The sequence below is a fragment of the Sinohyriopsis cumingii genome, chromosome 9 (assembly GCF_028554795.1).
Source record: "Sinohyriopsis cumingii isolate HCF-2022 chromosome 9, ASM2855479v2, whole genome shotgun sequence".
Classification (NCBI taxonomy): domain Eukaryota; kingdom Metazoa; phylum Mollusca; class Bivalvia; order Unionida; family Unionidae; genus Sinohyriopsis; species Sinohyriopsis cumingii.
Genome location: NC_142969.1, coordinates 87,050,140 through 87,073,621, shown reverse-complemented (window position 1 = coordinate 87,073,621; position 23,482 = coordinate 87,050,140). Strand labels below are relative to the sequence as shown.

The following is a 23,482-nucleotide window of genomic DNA, read 5'->3' as shown; positions in this document are numbered from 1 at the left end:
GGTAATATTCAAAAATGTGATTAAACGGGGAGGGGGCTGGGGCGCCAATTTTATAGTTCGTCCCCGGGCGCAAAATATCATAGCTACGCCTCTGGGTATAATAAATCCCCCCCCCCCCCCGAGTTTGCCACAGAGCGCTCGTGTAATATACGGTTTAATACAAAATACATGATTGTGGGCAGGAATATACAAATTTTGGTCGATATACATGATCGTTGGTATCTATTCAAACGAGGGCCATGAAATACATTAGCAAATTCCTACAGTATTTTAAGGCAGGCGATTACGAATTATTTAAACCACGTTTTTCATCTGTCACAGATTTTATAATCATTTTGAAGTGACTGCTTTATCTCGAGGAAAACGAGCGGTAAGTGTTATACAAAACAAAATCTTAATAGCAATTTGATCACTTTTGCGTCATTTGACAGTAAGAATAGTAATAAATAGAGGATAATTTCTTTTCCTACGTTAGGCCTAATACCTGGTATGTTTTTTAGTGTGGTACACACACAAAAACAACCCCAAAACAACACTAACAACATTTTAAAAAACCCACAAAAACGTGTGCCGTGCCGAATCCACGGGCTAAAATGCTTTATTATCATTTTTTTTTATTTATAGCATCAATCACAAATTGAAATATATACAGTATTAGCGTTGGAAAAGAAAGTTTTCTTTTTGTTATATTTTTTTTTCTCACCCTAGCGAAACACTTTCTGCAAATGACCTTAATAAAGAAAAATAATAAATTAACCTAAACCACTTTGAATGTCGACCGTATGTTTTATTTACACGGCATCATGCGCGGAAGAAAATACCAACTGAACCGGGATTTCAGACAGCAGATGAATTGAAGTTGATTCATTGAACATCATTAGCAATTGTACAATCAAACAGATGCAACAATGAAAAGTGGAACTATGAAAAATCGAGAATGTTAGATTTGCGAAGGATTTATTCCGAATCATTGTCTGCTAATAGAGAATTCATGTCAGTTGCTGTGTCGGCGATGCCCACACAGCGCGCCGTCCAAATGTGAAGTTGCGTTTTGCTGACAGACATAACACTGTGCCATAATTTATCTGATGGCATGTAAAGAAGCTGCTTAAATTATAGTATTTAAAAGTTTCTTCATTTTGTAAGAGCTCAAGAAATTAATTCTGGTTTGAAAGACAAGATGACGGTAAAACTCAGAAGACGTAGCTGTACAGTGCCGTTGGTGTTGGAGACATCATAATAAAGGTAACTGCGTTAACTTCGCTTTTTGTTTGGTAGTTTGTTGGATATTATCTTTTGCTGATCTTCTTTGAGCTTGGAGTAAATTTTACATTCTGAACATTTTTATTTGCACTTATCTGCTTAATATGTATTGCTGGGATATCATATAGAATATGAAGTCAGTATAATGGTACTATATTTTACATATTTGAATGATAAAAGACTGGTAAATGATATAATGATAAACTACAAAATAAATAATTTGCCCATTATCCCAAATATGTTAATTAAAACAAACATTGAATGTAAATTCAGATATAATGAGCAGTTGTAAGAAGTAAGAAATAACATTTTATCCATTGAACCTGTTATGTGTTATCATCATCAGTTTTAAAATAAACACATGGAGACAAGTTTGCTTAAATTCTAAAATGAACACACACACACACACACACACACACACACACACATATGGTATTTTAATCTAATACAGAAATGGTGACATTGATATATGCAGACCAATAGTTTTTTTTCTTCTACAGATATAAATTAAAAAGCCTAATTCTGAGAGTTTCACCTACAACATTCATGATGGGAAAGGGCCACTAATTAAGAGCTGACATATGTGGAAGAAAAATACCATCCATGTTGAAAAGGGCTAGAGGTAATGTGAGAAAACATAATTTATCAATCTTATTTAACATTATTGTTGATATTTTATCTCAACTGGTCAAAAGGCTAAGTGGGTTTATGTAATGGTCCTGAGTGTGTTATTTATTTCACATCCCCTTCTGTCTTTCAACAGTAAGAAATTAGCTACTTTGGAGTCCATAGTTCTGATCAATTTGTTTATATAAAACTTGGTTTTGGGCTTAAATCAACATCTTGGATAAATCTAATAATGAGCAAAATCCAAGTATATACATGTGATCATGTATAAGATTAGTTGAGTTTTTTAACCAGCCTAAAAGCCATACTTCCACAATATAGGCTAAAATCATTAAGTTGTCCTTGAAGTTTGATGAGTGTTAACCATTAATAATAATAAGGTGATCTTTCATCTGAGTATGTTACCACCGCATGCAATATTTATACATGTAGTGCAGTTTTTACTAAACTTAGAATACATGCTTATATAAATGAGATCTAGATTGAAGAAGTGAAGATGCATACAAATACATGAGGTTATAACCACTACTGCTGATTCAAGTTTGATCATGCTTGGCCATTGGGCTTATATAGTCAAGTTTCACAATGATGCTTATTATGAGTGTGATAAAGGTATGGTAGTGAAGTGACCTTGCATCTGATTGGCAGAGTTTCTTATGATTTGCACAACAGTGTTTATGATCCAATTTAGATCTGACTTGTTTAATTATTTGCTTGTATGTCTGAGGCTATAAGCAAAATCTATGCATATAATGTGGTGGTTCTACATCTCACTAGCCATTCTTGCTACTGCTCTTAAAACTATTTCTCATTAATTTTATCAGACTTGGTGAATAGATTTATCTCATCAAGATATAGCAAAAGAGCAATTTTGTAAAAAAAAATATTCATTCATATTAAACTCAAATTCTGCATCTGATTGGTTGACCTTGCAAATACTATAAGGGCTCTATTTCTGACAAAAAGATTATTTTGATCTAATGTAGCAGAAATGCTTATATGATCAAAACATTGAACATATTTGATGACAAATAAGAAATAGTTTTTCATGCAAATTTGATAAACATTGATAAATCGGTTCATATCATTAAAAGCTTGGAAGAGTTTGATTACATGCGAGACCATCACATATTAATCATTCTTTATTTAGAGAATTATTTTTGTCAGGATTTAGTAAAATATGTAAAATCAATATGGACTGGTTTTGTTATGTACAGCAACACTAGTTGTTTACTGAGTACTGAGGGAATTGGAGTAAGGCAAGGGTACATTGCAGTAGGTAACCTGGTTGACTTGATAACAGGATTTTAACACAAACATTTTTATCAGGAGTCTAGCATACTAACCATTGATTCACTGCAGATCCTGCCCCCATTAGTTACCTTTTAATACATAAAGCATTTGGGTTTTTTATGTCACAAATCCCATAGGGATTAAAATTAACATCATAGGTCTCACTGGATAGTTTCGTATTTTGACATCCCTCTAATTTTTAAGGTAGAAGGCATGAACCTAATTATCACAAGCCTAGCATTTATAAATTTACACATAAGCTAAATCTATAATGTGGTTCAGATTTACTTTGAGTTAGGCATGGAAATAGGTTGGCTTGTTGGTGACTGCCTGTCACAGTTAGATGAGCATTGGAGATCATATGCGTAACTTAGTCTGCAAATGAGCTGCCGACTTTTATTTGTGTCTGCTACAGAGGTAAATATAAAAAAATCTTGATGGTAGAGGGGTGATGAAAAGTATGCTAATTTGTTATGGTACTAGTGAACTTTATTCATGCATAAGGCACATACTGATTCTTTTAGTTGCCTTGTCACAGAAAAATATTGAAAATAGCTATTTCTAGTAAAAAATGAATGTAAAATGTACCTGCATCCTTTGACCCTACCAGAACCAAACTAAAAGCTCAAATTTGTGCAGCTGCTTTTGCTCATCACAAACATAACTGGGAGTATAACTGCTAACCCTACCCTCTAGCACACATTTAAGATCTTTAGAGTTTTTAAATACAGCCTTCTAATTATACAAGTTTCATTACATTGGTCAATAATTAGTCACATGTGATGACACTTGTAACTAATCAAACCACAGCAACTGAGAGCAGACTAAGCACTGATATTTATATGGTACAGTGGCAATATACAGTCTGTCTGCCGCAACACATGAAACAAACTGGACAAATCTGAAAGCCTTGAATTTGACTTTATTTATCTGTATGGTAGAACAGAACCTGAGTTGAAAAGCTTTTAAAGAAAGACCTTGATATCAAACCTAATAATAACTGCAGGAGTTATATTATGGATAATTAACCATTCTCTCAGTTTCAAACTGGGCATTCCATCCCATGGGGTTCTAAATGTAAACCAAGTGTAACTGATATCCTAATGAACTGTAAAGACCATAGCAGCACAACAGCAGGGGACCAGATATGTCCAGATCCAGAAATCATAGACCAGTTTCAAACTGATGATGAACCACATAAAAATTACACATCTGCTAGAACTTATGTTATGAAGATAACTTAAATTGCATTATTATTAATCCTCCTCCTCACATTCATCATAATTGAGATGCATCATATATGTTTTATTGTAAAATAGTTTATGCAACATAATTCAGTGAAGACCTTTGCTGCCAATTTACCAGTGAACCATTTGTTTCAATGAACATATTTTATGTTGTAACAAGGAGCATCATTTAAACATTATGATACACTTATCATACCTGTATATGAAATCTTAATACTAACACTTATACTTGCAATACTACTACTAATAAAAACACCTGCATTGATAATTTGATTATGTTCAATTGGACTTGTATCTAAATGATCACCAGCTGTATGAAAAGACATATTTTAATATATAGATATTGGATGGAATACTAGTTACCACAATTGAATAGTCATATGATAAATGATATATTATTTTAAACAATTTATATTTGCAGTGAAACATACTTTTACATTATTTTCACTTAAATTTCATTTATAGAGCAGTATACTCTGCATTCATTAAATTACTGAAATGGTTAATAATACAACAACAAATACTGCAACTTCCAGAATCACAAAAATCAAAAGATATAAGGTGGCGCTATACAGTTTCGCATTTTGCATAGGGTTAGGAATTTAAAGAAAAAGAATGTCCTCGGCTTTCCTCACTGGTTATACTGGCTATTTAAAAAAGACCTTGTATATCTTAGGTATAATGCAAAGAACCTTTAATTCCCTTTATTTTGGTGTATGATTGATGGGTGTACTATGGGTTATAGAGTATACAGCTTGGCCTTACTTCAAATGTGCACCTTTCAAAAAAGTGCTAGCTCTACTTGGTCATTTTCACTTCCTGAACTTCAGAGGTCATTTGTATAAAAAAGAGCCGATAACTTTTTTTACATTTTATATATTTGGTAATTCATTCATTGCACTTTCAGAAGCTGGTATTGTCTAGTCTGGCAAAATTCATTTTCCCTATTTTAATAGCTGCTATGTATAGTGTACTTTAGACTAATTCATAGTGATTTTTTAACACAAGGGAGCAGTCATTTTAGTTAGCAGTGTGCTTAAATCATGTAAAATTTCCAAAAGTACAATATCCAAAAGAAATATCATCCACATTACATTAATGTAGCATAGAGGTATGCAAACATTCTCTCCACTGTGCATGTTTTAAATGCGAACTACTTCACCTTACATACGTCACTCTCTCAAAAGTACATATTATCTGGTGAGCGCCACCATAAAGAAGATGTAGGTATTATTTTTTATGATTTAATTATGTTTATATGGCTGAAACATTTAAGTCGCAAGCATCAAAACAATCCTTATGAATAATTCTCCTGCTTTTTTCCCCACAGAACAGTATTTATGAGTGTCAGAGTCTCTAACAAGTCCAGCCTCCCCCCCCCCATGATAAAAGTGAGCTATTTTAAGAATGCACATTACATTTTGTAAACATAGCAACCAATGTTATGCTGAATGACAGGAACATGAAACTAGCCAGAATTATTTCTGAGATATCAACAATGAATTTTACAATTAGAAAAGGGAGGTAACTCATCAGCTTCATAAAGGTCAAAGGTCAAAATGTAAAATATTTGCCTATTGTTTAATATGGAAGAAGCGAATTCACTTTCTCTTCATTTATTTTTTTATTTCATTGCAAATAAATGAAAAGAAACATTTTCAACATATATTTCTGTCACTTATTGCAACAGTTTTAAATTTAAGTTGACTCTATTCCTATATTCTAAGTCTTCTAATTTCCCCATAATTAAGGTCACTACTCACACAAACATACCTCATGGCAAATTATGTAAGCAAGAGAAAAATGATCATAATTAGCTTATTTTCATGCTTAAATGCAATATGAATGTACCATTTTATTCAGAACATCATGCATAATTATATGAAAATAAAAAAAAATAATTGCAAACATTTTTTTATTTTCTTTAAGGTGGCGCTATACAGTGTCGCATTTTGCATAGGGTTAGGAATTTAAAGAAAAAGAATGTCCCCGGCTTTCCTCACTGGTTATACTGGCTATTTAAAAAAGACCTTGTATATCTTAGGTATAATGCAAAGAACCTTTAATTCCCTTTATTCTGGTGTATGATTGATGGGTGTACTATGGGTTATAGAGTATACAGCTTGGCCTTACTTCAAATGTGCACCTTTCAAAAAAGTGCTAGCTCTACTTGGTCATTTTCACTTCCTGAACTTCAGAGGTCATTTGTATAAAAAAGAGCCGATAACTTTTTTTACATTTTATATATTTGGTAATTCATTCATTGCACTTTCAGAAGCTGGTATTGTCTAGTCTGGCAAAATTCATTTTCCCTATTTTAATAGCTGCTATGTATAGTGTACTTTAGACTAATTCATAGTGATTTTTTAACACAAGGGAGCAGTCATTTTAGTTAGCAGTGTGCTTAAATCATGTAAAATTTCCAAAAGTACAATATCCAAAAGAAATATCATCCACATTACATTAATGTAGCATAGAGGTATGCAAACATTCTCTCCACTGTGCATGTTTTAAATGCGAACTACTTCACCTTACATACGTCACTCTCTCAAAAGTACATATTATCTGGTGAGCGCCACCATAAAGAAGATGTAGGTATTATTTTTTATGATTTAATTATGTTTATATGGCTGAAACATTTAAGTCGCAAGCATCAAAACAATCCTTATGAATAATTCTCCTGCTTTTTTCCCCACAGAACAGTATTTATGAGTGTGAGTCTCTAACAAGTCCAGCCTCCCCCCCCCCATGATAAAAGTGAGCTATTTTAAGAATGCACATTACATTTTGTAAACATAGCAACCAATGTTATGCTGAATGACAGGAACATGAAACTAGCCAGAATTATTTCTGAGATATCAACAATGAATTTTACAATTAGAAAAGGGAGGTAACTCATCAGCTTCATAAAGGTCAAAGGTCAAAATGTAAAATATTTGCCTATTGTTTAATATGGAAGAAGCGAATTCACTTTCTCTTCATTTATTTTTTTATTTCATTGCAAATAAATGAAAAGAAACATTTTCAACATATATTTCTGTCACTTATTGCAACAGTTTTAAATTTAAGTTGACTCTATTCCTATATTCTAAGTCTTCTAATTTCCCCATAATTAAGGTCACTACTCACACAAACATACCTCATGGCAAATTACGTAAGCAAGAGAAAAATGATCATAATTAGCTTATTTTCATGCTTAAATGCAATATGAATGTACCATTTTATTCAGAACATCATGCATAATTATATGAAAATAAAAAAAAATAATTGCAAACATTTTTTTATTTTCTATAAAGAAGATGTAGGTATTATTTTTTATGATTTAATTATGTTTATATGGCTGAAACATTTAAGTCGCAAGCATCAAAACAATCCTTATGAATAATTCTCCTGCTTTTTTCCCCACAGAACAGTATTTATGAGTGTCAGAGTCTCTAACAAGTCCAGCCTCCCCCCCCCATGATAAAAGTGAGCTATTTTAAGAATGCACATTACATTTTGTAAACATAGCAACCAATGTTATGCTGAATGACAGGAACATGAAACTAGCCAGAATTATTTCTGAGATATCAACAATGAATTTTACAATTAGAAAAGGGAGGTAACTCATCAGCTTCATAAAGGTCAAAGGTCAAAATGTAAAATATTTGCCTATTGTTTAATATGGAAGAAGCGAATTCACTTTCTCTTCATTTATTTTTTTATTTCATTGCAAATAAATGAAAAGAAACATTTTCAACATATATTTCTGTCACTTATTGCAACAGTTTTAAATTTAAGTTGACTCTATTCCTATATTCTAAGTCTTCTAATTTCCCCATAATTAAGGTCACTACTCACACAAACATACCTCATGGCAAATTATGTAAGCAAGAGAAAAATGATCATAATTAGCTTATTTTCATGCTTAAATGCAATATGAATGTACCATTTTATTCAGAACATCATGCATAATTATATGAAAATAAAAAAAAATAATTGCAAACATTTTTTTATTTTCTTTAAGGTGGCGCTATACAGTGTCGCATTTTGCATAGGGTTAGGAATTTAAAGAAAAAGAATGTCCCCGGCTTTCCTCACTGGTTATACTGGCTATTTAAAAAAGACCTTGTATATCTTAGGTATAATGCAAAGAACCTTTAATTCCCTTTATTCTGGTGTATGATTGATGGGTGTACTATGGGTTATAGAGTATACAGCTTGGCCTTACTTCAAATGTGCACCTTTCAAAAAAGTGCTAGCTCTACTTGGTCATTTTCACTTCCTGAACTTCAGAGGTCATTTGTATAAAAAAGAGCCGATAACTTTTTTTACATTTTATATATTTGGTAATTCATTCATTGCACTTTCAGAAGCTGGTATTGTCTAGTCTGGCAAAATTCATTTTCCCTATTTTAATAGCTGCTATGTATAGTGTACTTTAGACTAATTCATAGTGATTTTTTAACACAAGGGAGCAGTCATTTTAGTTAGCAGTGTGCTTAAATCATGTAAAATTTCCAAAAGTACAATATCCAAAAGAAATATCATCCACATTACATTAATGTAGCATAGAGGTATGCAAACATTCTCTCCACTGTGCATGTTTTAAATGCGAACTACTTCACCTTACATACGTCACTCTCTCAAAAGTACATATTATCTGGTGAGCGCCACCTAAACAAAAACTTCCCTACATGTATCAACAGTTGTCACTTAATAGACAGAACTATGAAGATTTAGAATAGGATGTTAACAAATTAGGTATTCAAGTTAAAAAGAAAAAAATACCAAGTAAGCTTACTACCAAAAAATCAATAACAGTGAATTTTAGTACATTCCCAGGAAACAGAATATATGATTTTTCTTAACTTGATCTGATACATCTTAAATCTATAGAAAATGATTCATATTGTATGACTAAAATATTATGTAAACAAAAATTCCATCACTTTTTTCAGATGCAACATGCATACCCCAACCCATCCTTCTTGATCATAAAGTATACCAGCATTCCACTATAAGATGGGGAGCTGTAGTGGCTCAGTGGTTAGCTTTCTGGACCTGTGAAATAAGGTAGGTTCAAATTCTACCATCAGACCAACCTGGGTTAGCTACCATGGTGTGTCCTTGGGCAAGGCACTATACTTAAAGTGCCTTGGCACTAAATAACTTACTTGTGTTGGTTTACCATAAAAGGCCAAACCAAACACAAAAAAACAACAACTTTAAAATATGAGTTTTGTCAATACTAAGTAAATGAAAATCATACTGAAGAAATGTTTTTGTTAATACAGTTTAATGGATCTAAAAAATCTCTTTCTTCTGCAGGAGTTTAAAATGTTAAATGAAAAAGGTCATGGTACACATTGCTTTGTTCGTACACATCAGGCTCCGTAACCCATATCCAACTAAAAATTTTAGTAGAGTCTGAATAAAACATTTTAATCTGGATGATAATATTCTTTCTCCATTCATATATTACACCACCAAGATTGATCCAAATAAGATTACATTTTACTATAACACTGAGGATGAGTATGACTCTTAACAACTGACAAATGTGGAGAGAATGGAGTTAAACTGAACTTTGATTTCTTTTCAACCATAGCACAAGATGATCATTTATTATGAAAAAACCTGAATAAAGTTGGAGTTCATAACCATGACAGTCTTGATACAATATAAATTCAATATATTATTGTTGTCTTGAGGTATAGTTCTGTATATTACAATCTCACACAAGATCAGGGTATATTTTAGTACCATACAGTTAATTCGGGATTGTATTAATACCTATTCTGGTGAATGAACATTAAATAAGATTTACTATTTTGGAACCAGTTGCAATAAAGTTTACTAAACAAGAGAAAATATGACTTTACTATAATATCTAAAATGTAAAATCTGCAAACAGAATACTTGCTTGACTTTACACTTCAACTATATCATAATATTTATTTGAAATGAATTTATACAAATGGCATTAAATTGGGTTTCAGGCTGGTAATGACAATGGTAGTAGTGAATAGGGACGGTCTAGGGACTAGGGAACTTCCATGTTAAAAAGGGTATATCCACTCTGGGGACTATGTAATTTAACATGGGAGAAAAAAAAAATATCCATTCTAGGGACAAGGGGAATTTAACATGGGAGAAAGAAAAAAAACTATTCACTCTAAGGACAAGGGAAATTGAACATGGGGAATAAATCGTGGGACTGTCTTGGGACTAAGGGAAATGGAACAGGGTCGGGACCCTATTTTAATAAGGTCCCGACCTGATGGGTCTATGAAAATGGAACAGGCGAAAATTGAAACAGGGAGGGGTCTCTATTTTTTTATTATTTTTTAAACAAAAAAATAAAAAAAGGGGTAGGCAATTGAAAGTCAAGATCTTTTCGAGAGATAGGAATGGCCCTGAAAAGGGCCTTTGGTTTTATGTTAATATACCCTTAACATAAAGGGCATCTGTGACATCTTCTTCTTGACCTTAGGCTGCGCCTGACTGCAGGACCATAGATTAAGACTCTTTTGAGGCATCCTTGATGCTCCATATAAGATTCTTCGCATCCACAGGCTGGTGTCTGTCCTGTGGATAACTGTCCAGTTGGATCGGACATACATTGATATGTCCGTCCGGAACATCATCGAAGACACAAGCGTTGAAGATTGTACGTCGGTCCACATGTTGGGGTGCTGAGTAACAGGTGAAGGAATGCAGTGAACTGTACTTATTTATAGGGGGAGGAAGGATTGAAACGGATTGAGTTTGTTGACCAATCCAAACACGCGTTACAAAATTCAGTCAGCCCACGTCCAATCCGAAGAGAGCAGTCTGTGACGTCACATAGTCTATATAGATTCGCTAGCGCCTGTGCGCAGTCAATCTAAGCGACAGTTTTTCAACATGACGGAAACTCAGAAAACGATCAGTTTGGGTGCACTGATGGTGGAGACTACCCAAGGGAACCCAGACTTACTTTCAGAAGAGGTGAATTGGGATTTTGTGGATTTTTTTACCTTGCAAGAATTTGTTCCTGAACCTTCGTCACCTTCTCCTTCATTACCGCACATGGAAAATTTTAGACAGAGACAGAAAGAAGAATTGGAGAAATTTATACAACAGCAAAAGGAAGCGGAACAAGCTTTTCTCCTACAGCAACAGCAGCAAGAAGAAGAGGTAAGAAAAAAACAAGAAGAAGAAGAAGCAGCAGCAAAGAAACAAGGGTGTCAAAATCAAACGGTCACGGTACTGTTAGACATTTTAGCGGAGTTAAGAAGTCTGAAACAAATGTATCAGACTTCTTTATTACGGCCGAAGAGAATACGACCTTCCCAAGCTAAACACTCCAACCCTGTGACTACGCCTACTGCACCACCCTTAGTGATTTCAACGAAATCATCATCAACAGTACGCAGTCCAGAAGTAGGCCTTGGCCATGGCAAAGGCTTAAGACAGTTAAAGTTGATTGTTTAAACTCACCCCTTACACCAAAAAAGGCCCTTTTCAGGGCCATCCACGTCTCTCGAAAAGAGATAGACTTTCAATTGCCAATAACTAAAAAAAACCATTTTACCCAATAGTACCTGTCTGTGTATGAGTGTGCGTGAGTGTAGGTTCTTATTTTAAAATCAAAACCCAAAGACACTTACCTTTTATAATTAATTTATTCTTTTATAAATATTTACAATTCACAATTCACAACAGAGCACTTTAAAAAGTTCATAGACTTATTCTGTCTCATTGTTCACTCTCTGTTTTTTTAATTTCTTCACCGTCATAGTCTTTTCCTCCTCTTCCTCCTCACTTTCTTCCCTTCTTTTCTTCTCCTGTTTCTTTTTCTTCACCTGTCTGTTTTCTTCCTCTTCTTCTTCCTCTTCCTCTGAAGAATCCCTCTCTTCTTCTGACTCCTCTTGTTTCTTTTTTGGGCAGTCTGGTGACCAATGTCCTTTTTCTTGACAATAATAACAGTTATCTTGACTTTTGTCTCTTCTAACCCCTTTTTTTTCTTTTTTAACGGTCTGGACACTCTGAAGACCAATGCCCTTTCTTCTGACAGATATAGCAAGTATCTTGACTTTTATCTTGAAAGGAAGGAGAGTAGTCCCTCGGCTGGTCTGAAGAGAATTTTCTAATGACCCCTCGCAAAGCTCTGATGAAACGTTCGATCTTGGTGGTCTCTTCCATCGTTGTGCTCAGTTTGAGAGTGAAATGAATAGTGAAAGGACAAGACACATACCCTTTATATACACTGGTCTGCTATGACTATAAATTAGTCCATGGTGTTTAAACTTTAGTCATTTGACTTTTTGCTATCGAGATGAAATGATCCAATTCATTTGAGAAGAAAGAAGAAGAAAGTAAGAGGCAGAAACGTGATCTATCGCCTCGTACCAGGGCTGAAGTCTTGGCACAAATTCATGCCAGTGATTTTGAAGTGGACATGAGTGAACCAGAATCCAAACCCTCTAAACAAAGTTTACCACCCTTAGTCAACCCTGAAAAGTACTATGACATTCGAGAGACGGAAAAGCGTCCCTCTAGAAAATTTAGAACTACGGCTTACAAATACACAGTGAAGTTTAAAGATTTCAAGTCTGAAGTACTGTTAGAGAAAGCAGAAGGGTTCATCACCGACATGTGGGATTCTTTGCTCACCACACTCAAGCGATAATGTCAACCCAAAGAAGATGATCGCTTGAGACTTTCCATACAACATGACGGCTTGAAATCCCCTGTTTGGATCGAGTTTAGCAGCCCTGCAGAATTGACCACTTCCAAAGTCATGGACAAGATTCAACACGTGCAACAATCTAATGACCAGTTTGACATCACCGATGGAAAAGCCACACTGGACATGACCCACGTCTCTCCTCCTCAAGGGACCGGACAATGCAGAAAGACCTTATTGGTCAACAACCTTCGCATTACCAAAACAAGTCTTGTCCAAATTAATAATTTTCAAGACCACATGTGTTTAGCCCGAGCCATCGTGGTGGGATGAACTTATGCCGACAAGAACACATGGTAGAATGGAAAAGAGCCTGGGAGAACATTCGAAAATCGAACCGAGCCAAACAACGAAATGAAGCAGAACTTCTGTTACAACAAGCATGCCTGTCCAAAGACACATCCTGTGGCATTCCTGAGATGCAAAAATTGCAAGATGCCCTAGCTCCACGATACACCTTGAAAGTGCACCCTCAAGAAGTGCGCGGGTCTCTGTTGTTTCGAGGGAAAGACTTTAAGGATGGAAAATACATTCACCTCTATCATCACGATGACCATTTCGATACCATTACCACTATCACTGGATTCCTGGGATACAAATATTACTGTGAGAAATGTGACTTATGATGGTTATAATAATCGAGAGCAACACAAACATTGTGGATCGAAATGCTCAGGATGTTTGGCCTCTCAACCCTGTCTGAGCGAAGGGCAAGAACCAGTGCATTGTCCTGCTTGTCTGCGCACATTTGTCAGCCCTGCCTGTTACCAACAACATCTGAAGATGCAAGGTTCACAGAAGAAATGTGCTTGTCAACTCCTGAGATTGTGCCCAATGTGTGGACAAGGTCTATGTATCAACAGTACCAAGGCACACGTATGTTCAGGAAAGAAAAAATGTCACATTTGTCACTGCATCGTGGACTTGGAACACTAATGCTACATGCAAAAATACCAATCCCAACCAGAGAAAGAGGATGGTCACAAGAAGAAGAAAGGCAATTTCATCTTTTTCGATTTCGAATGCATGCAAGAGACCGGTATTCACATTCCTAATTTCTGCGTGGCTCATCGAGCGTGCGAGAAGTGATTCAAGAACCTATCTTGAGTTATTGCCCTCACTGCAGTAAGATTCCTGGAGGGCGTGAAAAAATCTTTCAAGGACCGAAACACTAGCCGATTTCACACAATGGGTCTTAGACCCCATCGACAAGACGTGGAGCCAAGAGGACATCGAACATTATTATGGAGAATGTCATCACCATGCCACGGTGATGGCTCACAATTTCTCCGGATACGATGGACAGTTTCTTTTGAGATGTTATACGGAACGTGGCATCGAGCGTCCTAAAATCACTTTGAACGGAGCCAAAATCATTTTCATGCAAGTGGGACAAGTGCAGTTTAAAGATTCGATGAGCTACTTAGCCATGCCTTTGAGTCGAATGCCTAAAATGTTTGGAATGACAGAAATGGCTAAAGGGTACTTTCCACACTTTTTCAATACAGAAGCCAATCAACACGCCGTTCTACCCCATTTGCCTCAGGCTCACTATTACGACCCTGACAACATGCGTACCGAACGAGAAACTTTCTACGCTTGGTACCAGGCTCACGCCTCCGACCCTTTCGACTTTCAGGAAGAAATGCTAAAGTATCGTCGTTCCGACGTGGACATTTTACGGCGATGCTGTGGAAAATTTCGAGAACTGTTCATGGAACATGGAGGGGTTGATCATTTAAAAGAGGCTTGCACCATTGCCAAAGCGTGTTCCTTAGTCTACCGACAACGATTCATGCTTGAAAACACTGTGGCTGTCATCAGTCCTCAAACAACCAACTATGTCAAACGTCAATACTTGGTCAAAGCCCCATGCTGGTTGCATTACTTGTGCGACAAGGAAGACAAATGGATTCAGCATGCCCGCAACGGACAGGGCGAAAAGATCATCGGAATGCATTCGGTCGATGGCTGGGACTTAGAAAACCCCAAGATCATGTACGAGTTTAACGGTTGCTTATTTCACGGATGTCCCGTCTGTTACCCTGACCGCGGCACTAAAAATCAGTTCTTACAACGAACCATGGAAGACTTGTACCAGGCCATTTGTCAGCGACGCCTAAAGTTAGAACAGGAAGGATACCAAGTGGTGGAAATGTGGGAACACAAATACAATCACCGTTTGAACACCGATCCCGAGTTTAAACGTCTCATGGAAAGTTACCAGTTCATGGACCCCCTGAACCCAAGTGATAGTTTGTACGGAGGAAGGACCAATGCCACCTGTTTGCTGTACCAAGCTGACGAAGAGAAAGGAGAAGAAATCAAATACTTGGACGTGTGTTCACTGTATCCCTACGTGTGCAAATATTGTTGCTTTCCTGCAGGGCACCCACAATTGTTCACCGAACACATCGCCCTAAAAAACATTCGACAATACGAAGGCTTGATCAAGTGCAAAGTTTTGCCTCCCACGAACCTATACCATCCCGTCTTACCTCGCCATTGCCAAGGCAAACTTATGTTTCCTTTGTGCCGTACTTGTGCTGAAACGTGCAAGCAAGATCAACCTTGTCATCACACCCAGGAAGAACGGGCCTTGACGGGGACATGGGTCAGCGTAGAATTGTTCAAAGCTCTGAACATGGGATACCAACTGTTAGAAGTGTACGAAATTTGCCACTTTCCCAAGACACAATAATTCCACAAGGGTGACCCCACGCAGAAAGGCATTTTCGCAGACTACGTGGATGCCTTTTTGAAACTGAGCAAGAAGCCAGTGGCTATCTGTCCTGGTGTCACACTCCCAAAGACCAAAAGACATTCAGAGAGAAATTCTGGGCACAAGAAGGCATTACTTTAGATCACATTGAGAAAAACGAAGGCAGGCGATTGTTTGCCAAAGTGATGTTAAATTGCTTGTGGGGTAAAATGGCACAATGACCGTGTTTACCCAAGACGGAGTATTTGACCGAACCTTCCCGCTACTTTCAGATGATTCACGACAAAGCCAAATTCATGAAACACGTGGACGTCGTTCGTGAGGATTTGATCTTGGTGAATTACGAAGAAGATCTGAACTTTGTAGAAGATGACCCCTTTGGAAATGTCATCATTGCAGCTTACATGACAGCTCATGCTCGCTTAAAATTGTACGAAGCTTTAGAACTGTTAGGGGAACGTGTCTTGTACTTTGACATGGACAGTTGCATTTATATCGATCACCCGAGTCAACAGCACCCTGACATCGAAGGAGACCGTTTAGGAGCCTGGACAGACAAGCACCCCGATGACAAGATTCTAAGTTTCGTCAGTGGCGGTCCCAAAAATTACAGCTACGAATACTGGGACAAACAAGGAGAAGTGCACACGAAGTGTAAAGTGAAAGGACTTACTCTGAATTATCGTACCAGTCGAGTGGTCAACTTTGGCGTATTGAAAGAAGCCTTGCAGTCTAGAGAAAGTGACCACCTATCAACCCAACAAGATTGTACGTTTACCCACACACCACATCGTCAGTCGACCCTTGGAAAAAGTCTATCAAATCGTGTAGCAGAAGCGAGTGCGGCTTCCCACCCACTTTACTTTGCCGTATGGACATGTCGGTATAAAACATTGGTTGTAAGAGGATAGCCACCCACCAGAAGGATGACTTCGCCACAGCAAGAATCGAGTGAGAAATCCAGTGAGAACTCCAAGTTCAAACCCTACCATTTTCCAGTCTTCTTACCTGACTATTGTGATTGTGCCCGTCGATTGGACACGTTTCAAAAATGGCCTACGGATAGGGAAGGATTACCTTCTTCGTATGTTTTAGCTAGAACAGGATTTGTCTACTTCGGACCTGAGTCAGGATTGGGATACGAAGTACAGTGTTTCGCTTGCGGACTGAAGTTACGAATGGATCTATGTATCTACAAAGATTCAGCTATTCTGGAACATACTCGATGGTCTCCGCACTGCCCTTACCTTTCAATGGCCTTTCCACCCATTAAACTACGGTACAATTATGACGGTACCTTAGAGACGGTACCTTCCAAAACTAGACGTAAACACATTGCATCCTATTTCATTGTTGTTTCTTTTCCACATAATAGCTTATTTTTTATAAAATGTTAAACTTTACTAATCTTTTTTCAAGATCACTTTAGTTTGCAAAAATATATCTTGTCATTTATTGGCATTCTACATTGAATTTTGTAAACTAGCTATAAACCTGACCTAATTACTCAACTTAACTGCTGACAGAAACAGTCTACAGTAAATGTATTTCATTTCTATAGCTCGATGGATAAACATTACATCTTTTAAAGCTGTGCACAGAATAGGCCGACATATCACGAGTCAGGAAAACATGGGGGTGGTATCCCCTGTGTCCAAAATTAATATCATTTTGAATAGAATATTCTAGTGACAATTGCCTCTTTTCAAATGGTAAGCATTGCTTTTTTTTATTTTCGTCAATCTGTCAAATTCGGTATGCATTTTGCTTTAATATTTGAGATGGAAACCTTAGGTGCATAGAAATGTCAGACAGCATTGTACATCATGGATGGTGTCCAACATACTTTTATGATCATAAAACAAAATCCCATTTTTTAGTTATGGCCACTGATTTAAAAAATATTCATCCAAGCTAAATATAATAATAATAATAATGAGGACTTTGTATAGCGCCTAATCTTTAGAAGCTCTAAGCGCTTTGCAACATTAGACAACATAAAAACATACACAATGATATGATTACAAAAACAAACACCATGAAATTAGAAAACATAAAAAACATGCTGAGAATATTTAAGGTAGTTAACATTATTAAGTCATTAAGTTTGTTTTTGTAGTCAGAATAAGTAGTTTTGAGAGCACTCTTGAATGGGATCACTGTGTCTTTGTGTCTAAGTTCAGTGGGCAATTCATTCCATGTTGCTGGGCCCTGGTATGCAAAAGAATGCTGTCCATGTGACTTTGTTTTCATAGTGAGAATAATGAGTATATGATTGTCAGAAGAGGAGTGTAAGTATCTTGCTTGTGTGTACACATAGGTGAGGTCGGATAGGTATGTTGGACTAGAGTCTGTCAGTGAAACGTAGCACAGAGAACTAATGTTGTGTTTGATTCTGGATCGAATGGATAGCCAGTGTTGGGTACAGAGCAGCGGGGAGGTGTACTCTGATTGTGGTACTCTAAGTATGATCCAAGCAGCTATGTTTTGAACTTTTTGAAGTCTCTGCAGTAGATATTAAGATGAACCAGACAGAATTGAGTTACCATAGTCCAGTCTTGAAAGTAGTAATGAACACACAAGTGTTTTAGTGGCATCAACTGAAAGATATCTGAGAATGGAGCTGATGCGTCTCAGCTCAAGATATGCAGCCTTGCATATGTTCATGACATGTTGGTGCAATGTGAGAGTACTGTCCAGAGTAACACATAGGTTTTGTACTGATTGTGTGAATTTAATGTTGGTGTTGCTGATATTTATTGTGTGAGGTAAAGGATGTGAATGAGAAAGTCTTTGTGTTGTAATCAGAATGGCCTCAGTTTTATCATCATTCATCTGCAGCTTGTTACAAGTCATCCATGATTTCACATCAGAAATGCACATCTCTACACCTTGGATGGCAGCATCAACTTCAGTTGGGTGGCTAGATTTGTATATTTGGGTGTCATCAGTGTACAATTGGTGAGACACTGGATGATGATCTATGACACTTGAGAGCAGCTGAGTGTATAGAGTGTAGAGAACAGGTCCAAGAACAGACCCCTGTGCAACACCACAACATAGATCAACTGGGCTGGAGTGTAATCTATTTGCAGACACAATTTGTGTCTTGTGGCAAGGGCGATATGCAGATTGTACATTGCTAAAAAGACTGTTTGAATTCAGACAAGATGCAAGCTGGGATTGAACAACCTTTTGTAAGATTTTTTATATGAATTGGAGATTAGAAACCGGGCAGTAGTTCTTTAAATCCTTATGGTGTAGTGTTAGTTTCTTCAGCAGAGGTTTTACAATGGGAGTTTTGAAAAATGATGGAAATTATGCTGATGAGAGAGAGGTATTAATAACATCAGTTAGTGAAGGCAATACTGGATCTAAGCACTCAAGCAGCAGTAATGTTGGAATTGGATCAAGTTCACATGACTTTGGTGCACTCTGGGATGATTATTTAAAGATGAAAATCTCAAGTGGAAACCTTTCTGGTCAGCCATCTCATCCAAAACCTCCTGAAATGGAGAGTATTTTGCAGACTCCAAGATTTCCTCTTATCCTGCTGGTATGTTCTATTTAGTTTATCTGGTCTCTTTTTATTTTTTATCAATTGCTTTTATACCATGCCACAATTGGAAATTCTTTATCAAAAGTATGTATAAATTTCATCATTTTTCTGTCTGTTTAACAAGATGTGTTTAAGAGTACTTACTTACTCATGATGCTGTATATATGAGATTAGATGTTTTGTTAAAAAAGAATGCATTTTGTGATATATTGTATCACTGCTTTATATACAGTGGTCATTGCAACCAGTATGCATTTTGTTTACATGCCAAAAAATCCAGTCTGATTTCTTTGTTTCTTTTTTACTGCAATTAAGGAGTAGTGATAATCTTTATACTCTTAGCTGCATCCAGAAGGTCAACACCATCACCATCCCCATCCACTCTGGAGTGGAGAATATAAAGATTTCTCTCTGCCAGTTCCTCTGCAAGTAGTAAGTATTGAGGATGGAAAAAAATGTACATTATAGAATAATGAAACAAATACTACAGGTGTTGACTTTTATATAATCTCTTATTTCATTTACAGCTCTCTAAATACGAGTAGGTCAATTATACACTGTATTTATGAATTTAATTCTCATCTAAGGTAGTAGAACTGTTTTATGTTTGACAAAATGTTGGGTAATTTGTGGCCATACACTAAAAACACATTTTGTAGCATTTAAAAATGCTTATGTTCAGTGCACGTAAAACTCATTGGTTTGTTGTCACTTCAGTTGATAATAGTCTTGTCATCTTGTAGACATTTTGAATGTTAGTGTTCAATGCTAAGGTCATATACATTGATTCAACATCAAAATTTGTTTGCGAAATGGAAGATTATGACATGAAAGCACAAGCTCTTGTAGCTTAGATACTGTTATTTCAGAACATTGTGAGATGTTAATTAATTAAATTATAGGTCATAAAACATACTGTTCAAGACTTATTTGTGCAAATAAACAATGAATTGTTTTTCATTGATGTGTCGACTGTTCATCATTCCATTGGTTTTTTTATTTTTCTTTCTGATGTATACCATTGTCTTGTGTAAGTCAGACGCCTAAACCATCTACATTGAATGCAGACTTTACAGACACCAGCAGTGAAACAACATATCCAGGGAATAAAAAAATAAAGGATTATAGGGAAAAGTTTTCATATAAACTGTACAAAAACCATGTATTTCATTTCATAAATATATTTCATTGTTAAACCCATGTTCACTGTACAGATCTTTTTAAGGAGTTTATAATAATGATCTTGATCTTTCAAAACTAATTTCATCACAAATCTGTTACAGATTTCCAGTTCAATGTACTTATGAAACTGGACACAAATATTGAGAATTTGTTGGAGCAGCTGGCCATCCAAGTTCATACACAAGGCCCAGACACAGAATATAGAGAAGAAATTCTTGCAATGCCATGTGATTCAGTGGAGGAACTAGAGGGCCTTTGCCAGAGGTTGGAGGAGAATCCCAAACTCTCCAAGAAGATGGTAAATTGGGGCTTTATTTTCTGTTTAAAAAACTGTTATAACCTTTATTTGCTGTTGTGAACCTCAGTATGCATTATGCAAGTTCTGCAGTGCCTGTATAATTATTTTTGGGGGTGGGGTGAACATGTAGTGGTCGGCTGTTTTGTCTTACGGATGTAGGCCAAAACATGTTTAGAGATGAACATGTAACAGGTATTTTACTACATATACACTATTACATATTATGTGGCTACTTTAATTCAATCCTTGAGTGAATGTCATTTATGAAGTTAATAGATTCACGGTGGTTAATTTGGTTTATAATTGCTATTAGTACATTGTGTTGCATAGTTAATGTTATCAAATTTTTTTCAAGTTAGAGAAATTAAATTTGCTTGCAAAACCATGGCAAAAAATAACTATATACAAGCATATTTTGTCACATCGATCATGAAATACTACTACTAATAATAATATCAAAATCAAAAAATAGTAATATTATTATTATTATTATTTTCAGATATGCTACTTGAGCTCCCTTGGCAGGTTTACAATTGGGGATGGTGTCTGCAGGATGATGAAAAAGCTTAAAACAAAAAGAGTCCAAAGGGACGTAAAGGGAAAAAAGCATTTCAAGAGCTTGTGATATGTCAGGTTTTGATAAGTAAGTATGGCTTGATTTAAATTGTGTTTTTCATGTGACTTGCCAGAGATTTTTAAATGAATTGATAAAGTAACTTGAGACACATTTCAAAGTACATGTTTTAAAAATATTCCATTGATTATTGCTGGCATTTAGAAAAATGCAATGCATCCTTTGTTGTGAAACTTATTTTAAAACATTGTATTACTCTTGCAGAAGCCTGCTTGAAAACTGATGGCAAAGCAAAGGCAAATGGAATGGAAGAGACCGTATCAGAGACCCTCAAATATGCACCCAACCAACGCAGAATGATAAAAAACAAGGTAATCCAAATGACTCTTATTTCATCAATATTGGATTCAGTTTCGTCTTTTAAAGCATAGTATTTGCAAAGCGGATGCATTTCTAAACTGATAACAAAATCAGCTTATCCTATTGCCCAGGACTATCAGAGCTAGAGTCCAGCTAACTACAATATGCATATATCTTGTCTGATCGGACAAGTGCCTCCATTTGGAATTTTTATTCACATGAAATATTTGGATGAAATAAATTCATCTTTGTGCAAATTGATTGCACCATCCACTTGCCAGAAATGACAAGTAAGTGCAAAGTTATCTTGTATCATGGCTTAACGATAGTAAGGGAAGCACAAGTGCAGTGAAGAAAATTTCATACATTTTTATAATGCTGATTAACATGACTTCTGCATATGTAACTAGTGCTGAGATGATATGACTTTATTTAAGCATTACAATTTTGTTTTAATTTGCAGGTGCCTGAGCAGAAGAAGTAATAGATAAACTTTACAGTGGAGTTGGAGACTGATTCTGATTCATAATCTTAATTAAATCTAGAAAATAAACATTAAAGTCATATTAAAATATCTGTTGTATTGTTTCCTTCTTTCATTTTTCTCTTAAAAACAAATGTCTGAACCTTTAGTCTGTAAATTCAGTGGATTCCTTATCAGCCCATCTACTTTTACTTTACACCATGCTACTTTAAAAAAAAAATGAATTATACCTGCCACATTTAAATCTAATGGAAGGCCCTGCTGTAAAGCCTGTTAGTAAAACTACCCAACAAGAGGATTTCATACATTTGCAGCTCCTAGATGGATGGTAATGTTTTCATTTTTGTAATGTAGATTTGGACATTCTTGCCACCAGTATGGAATATGTTTTTCAGAAACACAAGCAGCTTTCATCAGATTTGCATATAGGTTTTATATGTTGTGAGTATGTTGTAGGAAGTTTTTTTAAATAACATCATATGAGATGATGCCAGTGGAAATGGCAGAAAAGTGTCTGTATTGTTCACCAACTACACCTTGTTTTACAAAATGTGGCTGTTACACATTCCCATGATGATGTCACTGACAGCCATCAGTGAGGAATGCCCCAACAAGCATAATACAAATTGCTTCCATTGTAATTGTTACAATTCCATTCTGACCACTCCGGTGTCCTAGTGGTTAGAGCGTCCGCCTCAGAAGCGGGAGGTCATGGGTTCAAACCCCAGCCAAGTCATACCAAAGACTTACAAAAATGTTATTAACAGCTACCTCGCTAGACGCTCAGCATTAAGAGGTTAGTGTTAGGACTGATCGGCCTGGTGTCAGGATAATGTGACTGGGTGCAACATCATACTACATGTTTGCAGCATGATGCCCCAGTGCTATACATCACTATAAACTGCCACACTGCAGACATCGTAGCAATATGACTGAAAAATTATTCAAGCTATGTTAAAAATCCAATCACACACACACAATTCCATTCTACGATCCAGAACCAACACTAATTCCGTACTACAGTTCTTGCATTTCAATCCAATTTTGCTTTTGAAATGTAGTGCCACTCAATTCATAATGAACCCATTCATTTCAAACACTCACAAATACTTATTATTCCTGTCTACAACTGAAAAATATCTATATAAAAAAACGTGTAA

General features: G+C 36.1%; 1 protein-coding gene across 13 annotated transcripts; it reads left to right on the top strand.

Annotated features, from left to right (window-relative positions):
* The first annotated feature begins 796 nt into the window (after window positions 1-796).
* LOC149792178 (uncharacterized) lies at window positions 797-22,412 on the top strand. 13 transcript variants are annotated; one of them, XM_089970696.1, is made up of 8 exons: window positions 798-1,245; window positions 1,764-1,885; window positions 9,371-9,485; window positions 19,767-19,856; window positions 20,708-20,904; window positions 21,404-21,547; window positions 21,743-21,849; window positions 22,302-22,412. In XM_089970696.1, coding segments are annotated over exons 2-5 (225 nt in total). In that variant the 5' UTR covers window positions 798-1,245; window positions 1,764-1,866; the 3' UTR covers window positions 20,709-20,904; window positions 21,404-21,547; window positions 21,743-21,849; window positions 22,302-22,412. The 13 variants fall into 11 exon arrangements, 12 of the variants coding, with proteins under 12 accessions (XP_089826821.1, XP_089826822.1, XP_089826820.1 ...); XM_089970693.1 differs by having other exon boundaries at window positions 801-1,245; window positions 19,740-19,856; XM_089970692.1 differs by having other exon boundaries at window positions 811-1,245.
* The last annotated feature ends 1,070 nt before the right edge of the window (window positions 22,413-23,482 follow it).

Bases quoted from the DNA above. Each gene is read 5' to 3' on its own strand.
- LOC149792178 (XM_089970688.1), top strand. From the start codon at position 14,417: ATGGCTCACAATTTCTCCGGATACGATGGACAGTTTCTTTTGAGATGT.